General features: G+C 45.2%; 1 protein-coding gene across 1 annotated transcript; it reads right to left on the bottom strand.

Moving 5' to 3' along the window:
- Positions 1–582: 582 nt before the first annotated feature.
- ADO (2-aminoethanethiol dioxygenase) lies at positions 583–3,020 on the bottom strand. The gene has a single exon (XM_060768935.2). The coding sequence runs from the start codon at positions 3,011–3,013 to the stop codon at positions 2,207–2,209; it is 807 nt and encodes a 268-aa protein (XP_060624918.2). The 5' UTR covers positions 3,014–3,020; the 3' UTR covers positions 583–2,206.
- Positions 3,021–9,841: the final 6,821 nt, after the last annotated feature.

The following is a 9,841-nucleotide window of genomic DNA, read 5'->3' as shown; positions in this document are numbered from 1 at the left end:
TTAACCCACTGCGCCACCAGGGGCTCCTTGTAAATTGCTGAAACACTTCTATAGGCACCTAAATAGTAATAAAATAATGGATACAATTTCATGAAGATTTGCGTGGCACTTATTTCCATAGCATTAATATAATAGTGATCTTTTTAGTGTATTTCTGTTAACAGAAACACATGGTATCCAGCAATATGAGCAGCATAGGCATAAAGAACACAACTTCATTATCCCCATGGTGTCAGGAAGAAAATATTAAAATACCAGTAGCGCAAAACTAACTCTATAAATAGTAAAAAGGAAAAGTACATTACTTCAGTACAACAATGATGTACACAATGGGGTAGCTCTGGGGAGAAAAACAACAAAAGTCAAGCCAGAATCAGCCAGTGACTATAATGTGGTAGATTTTCTATTTGTTAGAAGAAGTTGTGCCATATACTAAGATTATTATCGCCAATTGTAAAAAACACCATCTGTTCTTGTGTTGCATAATGCTCCTCCTCAAAAACACTGTGGAACAAATCTTTGCAGTAAAATCTACTAGGAAAAAAATCACTGCTGCTTTGCTAAAGAAATCACAACAGATAATCGGGATTTCCCATTTTTAATATCTAGAAAGCATTCTCTCAACACATCAGAAATTTCAAAGATCATCTCTTAACCTGGCAACATCCCAAATGATTCTGTGCTTCCACCACCAATGTGGCACTTGCCTTTTCAACACATTTTTTCCTCCTAAAATCATTCTGGAGAAAGGGATTAGGATAATGTCTCTATCAGATGTAAAACCTCAACCCATTCAATCAACTAGAGGAGCTTCGGGAAATTATTTGGACCTTCACATGGCATACAATTAGTAAGCCTCAAAAAAGTCTTATTGCCTTTCTTCTTTTTCAGTTGTAGTAAAAGAGGAAGGTTCACAGTCCAAAGTGTTTTTTTTTTCCATTCTGACATGTCAGTTGGTTCCTAATAAATGCCCAGGGACTCCCATAATTGGAAGGGCAGTCTCCCAATTTTACAGCTTCCCAGACAGGAATGGGACACAGGTTAGAAATGGACTCGAATGGAAGATGCTGTTTCTCTCACTGAATTGAAAATGGTCCATATCAAAGCAGACCACCATGTATTATTGTCCCCTAAAAAAGAAGGTTCTCAAAGTGTTTTGTTTTTGTACTACTAGGAATCTTTGTGGAAGAAAAATAAAAAAAACCAATTTTTTAAAAAACCTGCTTGAACATGTACCATTTGAGGGGGACAGGATTCAAAGTGGGTGGGAACAGACCCACTGTTCTTTTTGAAGAGACACCGTCTGTAAATGTGCCCTCTTTTTCCTTTTAACCAGTGAGTTTTGATTGCCAGGATGACACTGAGCCAGATGCACACAACAGGCTGAGATGTTGAGGAACAAAGGCAGTTCTCTTGGTGCTGTTGTTGCCATTACAATTCCTTTCAAAGCATCGGGCCAGGGAAAAGGCAGTGTTCTGATGGCTTCAAGATCCTCAGTGTAAGAGCAGCAGCAACTCTGAAACCCCCTGGATGGATGGGCATGGGGCAGACCCCGTTTCTCCTCCCCTACTGTGTTCGTTCTCTCGATGCAAGGAGAACTATACTGCTGCTGCAATTACCATTCTTCAAAAAGGCAGGATTGTGGTAGCTTCAAAACCCACAATATAGCAGCAGCAGATCTCAAACCTCTGGGATGGATTGGTTTGGGGGAAAGAGGCCCCTTTTCTCCTCCACTGCTTGGCATCAGGGAGGAGAAAAAGGTCTCTCTGAAAAGGAACCCTGTGGGCTTGGGTCAAGGGCTGCCCCTCAAGGAGGAAAGGGGGCAGATCGCCCTTTCCTCCACCGCTGACCATCAGAAGGGGGAAATAAGAGATTTCCTGATGTCTCTGGAGAAGATGGGCCTGAACCAAGTCCTGCCCTTCAAGGGGAGACTCGGACACTGGGCTGACCCCCTTCCTTCCCCATTCCTCTTCCACTGCTGGGCCTCAGGGAGGGGAAAGAGGGATTTCCTGGTGCCACTGCGGAGGGGCAAGGCCAAGTGCTGCCCCCCTTCGAGGGGCCGCTGTGGCATGGGGGAGACCCCTTTCCTCCACTGCTGGCCATCAGAAGGAAGATGTGGGCTGGGCCCAGCGCTGCCCATCCCGGGAGAGAGAGTCCTGGCTCCGCTGCAAGTGGGGCTCCCTGTTTCCTTCCTTGCCTGGCCGGCTCAGGGGGAGACGCGGGGCCCGGTGTAGGGCTCCCCGCCGCACCAGAACTCGGGGGCCTGGGGGGCCTCCTGCAGCCAGACCTCCCTGGGCAGGCCCTGGGGCTCCTCGGAGGGCGGGGGCAGGGGCGGCCCCTCCAGGAGGCGGTAGTAGTGGCAGTCGCGCCCGTGCTCGGGGTCGTAGGGCGGCGCCAGGATGTCGAGGAAGGCGGCGGGCCCGCCCTCGGCCTCGATCTGGTGCAGGTTGTGGGCCTGGGGCGCCAGGCGGCAGGGGGGCGAGGCCGCCGTGTGCAGGCGGTGCGCGCGCAGCAGGGCCTTGCGGCGCCTGCGGGGTGGCCCCGGCGGGGAGTCGGGGGAGGCCTCGCCCGGGTCGAGGGCGTCGAAGGAGGCGATGCGGAGCGTGCCGTAGAGCACCTTGAGCAGCCCGTGCATGCCCGGGTGGTCGTGGAGCGGGATGCGGGCCCCGGCGCGGAGCAGGAAGACGCCCATGCTGAAGCCCTCCGTCTCGCAGATGTGCATGTAGCTGGCCGGCGGCTGGACGGGGCCCGGCACGGCCGAGGGGCCCCGCGGGGACAGGCGCAGGTCCTCGGCCCGCACCTCGCCCAGCAGCTCCTGCAGGCGCTGCATGTTCTCCCCGAAGCGCGGCCCGTCGCCGCCCCCGCTGCAGAAGGTGAGGCGGGCCTGGCGGGCCACCCGCTGGATGAGGCAGGCCGCCATGTTGTGGTCGCGGGGCATCGCCTCCTTCCTCCCCTCAGAGGCAGCCCCGCCGCCGCCGCCGCCGCCGAGGATGGCGCCCGGCCTTCTGCGCATGCGCCGCGTCTCGCCCCGCCCCCTTCCTTCACGCTTCCGCTTCGTTTCCCTTGGAACTCTGGGAAGTGTAGTCCTACCGCCCTTCTGTATTTTCATAACCTAGGTCTGCAGCTACAATTACAGCTCCCAGGACTCCATAAGATTGAGTCATGGCAGTTAAAGACTAGTCCAGGCATGGGGAAACTTCGGCCCTCCAGGTGATTTGGATTTCAACACTTCACTTTGTTTCTTAATTAGTTGCTCTCTACCAAGGTGCTCTGAGCGACTTACAATCTAAAATAGCATTTCATAATATAAAAACATTCGACATAAAAACATTCAACAGTGATTATTTGGCAAATTAGATCTGATTACTTAAATGTACAACCAAACAGCCAAGTTTAGGTCGCAACTCCGACATTGCTCTAATATATGGAGGCAATGAGTTCCACAGAATTGGAGCATAGGACGGTTTCAACAGAAAGGAAGAAACTATGAAAATGAATAAAATCTGGCTACCAGTCAGGCCTGTAGCGAGGGGGTGGTTTTAGGGGTTCAACCCCCCCGAAATGTTTCAGATTTTTTTAAAAAACCTGGTTTACTCATTAATTTTAACTGGTTAACCCAATCCCCCCGCTAAGTCTATGAGACTTAGCACTATCTCAAGCAAATATTTACAATTTATTCACACTGTCATTACTTGCAGCAATAGCCAATGTAGTGAAGCAACCAAGTTGGGGTGTGTGTGTGTTGAATGCTCTCATTAAGGAGGCCAGACTTGGTGGAGGTGGTTGACAGGGGCAGAGCTGCAGGCTATTGAAGGTTGCTCTGCCCCCTGCTGTGCTCTTTGCTTCAGAATGAGCTAGGAGACAGGTTTCAACCCCCCCCCCCAAATTGTCAACCCTCCCCGAAATTTTCAACCCCCCTAACCCCCCTCCAAAAAAATTTCAACCCCCCCCCCCCCACTGAAATTGTCAACCCTCCCCTTTCTGGCTATGGCCCTGCTACCAGTATTAAAAAACTCAAAAAAATACAACAGCAAAATAACAGAGAGTAAACAATCAGGCACATCAAATCACCTCTCAAAGAAAGATTCCCCCAGGCACTTCCAAGCCATTAAACGCTAATCAAGGTGGTCAGTTGAAACATTCACACCTAGCTCCAGCAGACAAAAGTCCTTTGTCCCACCCTGGTCTTTCCACAGATATATAAACCCATTTTTCTACTTCCAACAGACCTCACTACCTCTGAGGATGCTTGCTATAGATGCAGGCAAAACGTCAGGAGAAAATGCCTCTAGAACATGGCCATACCTACAACACCTACAAAAACCCAGTGATTCCGGCCATGAAAGCCTTCGACAATACAAAGAAAGAAACAATTGTTGCCCATGGGCACAAATAAGGCAATCAGACAAGGCAACCACGACTTGAAATTAGCCCTTACTCAACTCCCTTCTCCATTTTTTTTGGAGTGAATCTCATGAAGTGTAGCTGTTGTAGTTGTGTGCCTTCAGGTTGTTGTAGTTGTGTGCCTTCAGGTTGAGAGAACAGCTGAGATATCCTTAACCATGAGATACAAAGCTTGAGTTTGCAATGGGAAAAGTAAAAATTCCCATGGTGATGGGGTGGTTAGGAGGATAGAGGATAAATATAAGGTTGTGAAGCGGCCACTGAAAGCTGGTGACTAATTTGCAGAGACACCCACTTTTCATCTACCTCTACACCTTGCGATTTGATTCTCTTCTCCACAAAGAAACCCCTACCCAGATGTAATAAAGGCAATGTAGATATAGCATGGTGATGGCAAACATCAAAGAACACAGGTCCCTTCTAGTCCAGAGATGATACTTGGGGCAGCCCTGGAAAGACTGGGATGCTGCTGCTGAACTTCATGGGAACAATGCGGCTGCTGTCAAAGAAAGGTTCAAAGAATACAGGGAAAGCAAGAATTAATGTAGTTCTATAGAGAAGGAAGGAAGTCACACTATGTCATAGCTTTCTCTTGAACTTTTGTTATTGTATTTTGATAGATTAACAGTGCTGCTCTATACATGTCTAGTCAAGTGTAAGCCCCAATGAGTTGAAAGGATTTTTCCAAAATGATTTTTTAAGTACAGTGAAAGTTTCAATAGCAGTAGCCACAGGAATGCATTCTCTAAGAAATCTGAAAGACTTGATCTGAATTGTTCATATATGTTATTTGTATTCCCAAAATTAATTTTGCAGCAGATTGGCCCCTTCTAAAATTAAATCATGCTTTGATTTTGTTATGTTGGGGTTTGTCCCACAAGTGATACTAAACCGGATGATAGCTTGGGCCCCCAACCACATGAATCAGCTAGAGTCATAAAAGGTCAATTTCATGACTCTCACTGATGACAAGTAATGTGGTGTTGTCTTGGAAATGTTATCAGATCACCATCAAGCATAACCCTGAAGATTTTTTTAAATATTTTCTTTGGAGGAAGACAAACTGGCGAAGTATCTTCATTATGTCTTTAGCTCAAGAGTGACACCTACAGAAAGAAACCTGCTAATATTAAAATTCTCCATTAGTAAACAGAAAAATGAAACATCTGTGGGACACTAAATCTTATTACCATCATGTGAGTACTATGAATCTGTTGGGTTTCTTTGTGTAAATTTAATATCTAAGCAAGAGGCAGTACCCTGAAAAGTTAATTTGGACCATGGCTTCCAAGACTCCACTGCTAGCATAGTTATTTTGGAAGTTCTCATCCAAGAAAAATTCCAGGACAGTTCTTCCGAAAGTGGGTAATATTGCTCCCTGGAGGTTGCTGGAATTATAGTACTCTGAGATGCAATTGGGGGCCAGTGGTGGAGGAAATTTAAAGAAAGGACAGAATAAAAATTTGAAAACCCATTCATACATATTTTGTGCTCTGCCAGTGTTTTCGGTTGGGTGTGCACTGCATAAATGCTAAGTATTTGTCCAAAAATGAATTAGCTTCACTTGCCCAATTATCCCTGAGATATCATCATGTCTGAATAGAGAGGAAGAAATCGGAGGAAGAAACGAGGAATTCTTCAAGGTGAAATGGCATCTGCTCTGGACATTGTCAGCTTGTCATCATCTACTCCGAAGTCAATAGGTTTCTGCTGCTGTTGGATTCTGTCCAGAGAAACAAGTAGTAATTACAAGTCATGGCCAAGAGCGACAGACTCAGAGTGCTAGCGGTGGTGACAGACTGACATATCGCACCGTGAGTACAATATGTGTGGAGGTGCCATGAGAGGATTTATCCAACAGGAAATGCACTTTTGTCTTCATGGTGCAGAAATAGTTACAATTAGTATGCAATTATCTCTACACATTTGAAGGTTTACCTTTTGTAGATTTTTTTATGCATGGATTTAATTACTCAGGTCTTTTTAGTAATCTCTAGGTCATCCAATGTATCCATTGGATACTCGTCTGCTTTCCTTATCTCTGAGCCAATTGAAGAGGCAAGTCTTTAATTGCCGACCCTGTTGTCAGTAGCTCTAATCTCTCTGACCTCAACAAACATTCATCTCCCTTAATTTCTCCTGGACTGCATTTCTGGCAGGTTCCCATGAGAACAACCTTCACCTTACTGCTGCGAACCATCATGAAATTCCAAAACATTTCTGCCAAGAGATTCCAAAACATTTCTCCCTGGGCCCTCTGAATCTCTCCCAGCATCCCAGCCTCATCTTCTGAACACTCAGAATCCGACCAGGCCACAACACCCAGTTGACTCAGGCAAAAGTAAACCTCTGCAGCCTCTACTTGTTTGTGGGTTCTTCCTCATTAATAATTTTAAGCATCTTAGCCACACTCTGAAGTTGCTCAGTTACAGGTTTTCATCTGAAATATTGATGGGTATGCGTCACCTATACACAACTTTGAGGCAGGTGGTGGAACGGCTAAACTCTGCCTCCTGCAAATTGATTTTCAGATGTAAATGCTCCCCTCTGGCACTTCGGATGCAAGAGAAACAGAAGAAACATGGTAGCTCTGCCCTTAGGTTCCTTTAAGTTGAGGTAGTTGGCAGATCTCCATTTCTAGAATGAATTTGCTCCGGGTTTAAACTCAGACTGTAAAGGAACTATCCAAAGTGCTGAAATCTATCCCCAATTTTTGTTAAGGAAATTGTAGTTTTTTAAAAAGACATGTTTATTTATTTATTTATTTACTTTACTTGTATACCGCAGTTTCTCAGCCCAACAGGCGACTCAACGCGGTTTACAACAAGGATAAGAATCAATCAACGATATACAATTTAAAACCATAAAAGCATAATATACAATATTGACACAACAATAGACAACACAATGCATCTCATAACTAGAGTTGTGTTCTGGCCTCAAATAGCCATGGAGAAGGGGAGATAAAATGAGGTGAAAATGCCTTCATGACTCTTAAAGAGCATTTTCAGGTCCCTTGTGCATGCAGCTCTCTAAGAACTCCTGGAGGTCCAGTACATTTTTGTAACCTCTGCCAGTTATGTGTTCCTTTTCAAAATTATGGTAGTAACCCTAGCATAATGTAAGTACTCTCATTTTCTAAATTCAGGGTCATTTTCAAGGATCATTTTATACATCTGGGACATCTGATATTATCATAAAACACACAGAGCATCCTGAAGTGATGTACTCTTACAAGCGCAGTGCCACATTATTTTTGTGACTGTATTTTTCCTGGAAAAGGAGGAAATGTAGCCAAGCAGAGAATTTAATTGGGCAAATATAAATCTCACAGGTGCCTAGACAATATAGACATAATTGTAGTTTGCCCTTAAACTGCTGGAATGTTTCTAGTCCTTCCACCCCAATCTTGAAGAAGTGCTTTGTAGAGTCTCAACTCCTATTGTCTCAAAACAAAAGCAACTTTCAAGAACTGCAATTGTTCAGGGGATAAAAAAGTCTCTTTCAGCTTTAGGGGCCTCCTGTGTAAATGCCACTTTCTTTTGAAAATAGTTGCTTGCAAATAGCTGCAAAACAATGCCTTCCTTTTGCAGCCTTGATGGAGATGTGAAACGGTGATATCACTTCATAACTAGGAGTATGATGAATTGTTTCCTTGAGGCTTATGAATCACTTCTTTGGTAGTGACCTCCTTATTAAACTTTATACCAAATACCAAGCTCAGAAATCACAATTTCTGTTCTTACAGTTATTCAGAGACAAACACTGCAGCTCAGTATTATCAGATAATAATGTATAAAACCAAAGCATTAAATAGAAATGTCACACCTTAGGTTAGATTAGGGCACTGATGTCTTTTGAAGTGCCTGCATAAGAAAAATAATATTTGGTAAGTAAATGACTATAACCAATCTCCAGAGGTTTTTGGAATCAACTGCCAGCCTGTCATACCATTGATCACTTGGGCTTGGACTGGTGTCCAGCAACATGTTGAAGGGCCAGAGTTGCCTACTCATTGCCTGCAGGACTATGTAGCCCATCATTCTTTTTAGCCAATATTGCGTCCGCAAAGAACTCTCCAGCGGAGCTGTTCTGAGTAGTCAGAGGGTTGTTCAATCTCATCTCCCAAGACTGGATCCCTGACAACTCAATAGCCCATTGTGAAACATTTGCTCAGTTCAAAGTCACTTTGATCCGCTCTGGCTTGGACTCCATGTTAACAGCAATCTCTGAGGACATAACAGAGCACCTTCTTGTCTGGTTTTGATGGATTCATTTCAATTGGTGCAGTTTGAGGACATGGTCAAGATCCTTAAAGAGGCAAGAGCGACCACATGCATTCTAGACCCCTGTTCATCCTGGCTGATAAAGGAAGCCAGAGGGTGTTTGGCAGGGTGGCTGAAGGTTGTGGTTCATGCCTTCTTACAGGACGGCAAGATTCCAGACAGCTTAAAAGAAGCAGTAATAAAACTACTGATGATAGCGGTAATAAAACTACACCAAATTGGGAGGGATAGCCAATACTCCAGAGGACAGGAGCAGAATTCAAAATGATCTTGACAGATTAGAGAGATGGGCCAAAACTAACAAAATGAAGTTCAACAGTTACAAATGCAAGATTCTCCACTTAGGCAGAAAAAACAAAATGCAAAGATACAGAATGGGGGACAATGCCTGGCTCGAGAGCAGTACGTGTGAAAAAGATCTTGGAGTCCTTGTGGACAACAAGTTAAACATGAGCCAACAATGTGATGTGGCGGCAAAAAAAGCCAATGGGATTTTGGCCTTCATCAATAGGAGCATAGTGTCTATATCTAAGGAAGTCATGCTACCCCTCTATTCCGCTTTGGTTAGACCACACCTGGAATATTGTGTCCAGATCTGGGCACCACAATTCAAGAGAGATATTGACAAGCTGGAATGTGTCCAGAGGAGGGCGACTAAAATGATCAAGGGTCTGGAGAACAAGCCCTATGAGGAGCGGCTAAAGGAGCTGGGCATGTTTAGCCTGAAGAAGAGAAGGCTGAGAGGAGATATGATAGCCATGTATAAATATGTGAGAGGAAGCCACAGAGAGGAGGGAGCAAGCTTGTTTTCTGCTTCCCTAGAGACTAGGACACAAAACAATGGCTTCAAACTACAAGAAAGGAGATTCCATCTGAACATGAGGAAGAACTTCCTGTGAGAGCCGTTCAGCAGTGGAACTCTCTGCCCCGGAGTGTGGTGGAAGCTCTTTCTTTGGAAGCCTTTAAACAGAGGCTGGATGGCCATCTGTCGGGGGTGATTTGAATGCGATATTCCTGCTTCTTGAGGGTTGGACTGGATGGCCTAGGAGGTCTCTTCCAACTCTTTCATTCTATGATAAAAAAAACATTATTAGATCCCACCCAACTGAACAACTTTTGGCCAGCTACCAATCTCCCCTTTTTGGCAAAGT

This window comes from Anolis sagrei, chromosome 3 (genome assembly GCF_037176765.1).
Source record: "Anolis sagrei isolate rAnoSag1 chromosome 3, rAnoSag1.mat, whole genome shotgun sequence".
Lineage (NCBI taxonomy): Eukaryota > Metazoa > Chordata > Lepidosauria > Squamata > Dactyloidae > Anolis > Anolis sagrei.
Note: the sequence above shows the minus strand (reverse complement) of the source record. Positions and strands in the feature narration are given on the sequence as shown.

What these genes read in the sequence shown, in the direction of transcription:
- ADO (XM_060768935.2), bottom strand. Translation starts at nt 3,013, where the DNA reads ATGCGCAGAAGGCCGGGCGCCATCCTCGGCGGCGGCGGCGGCGGCGGG.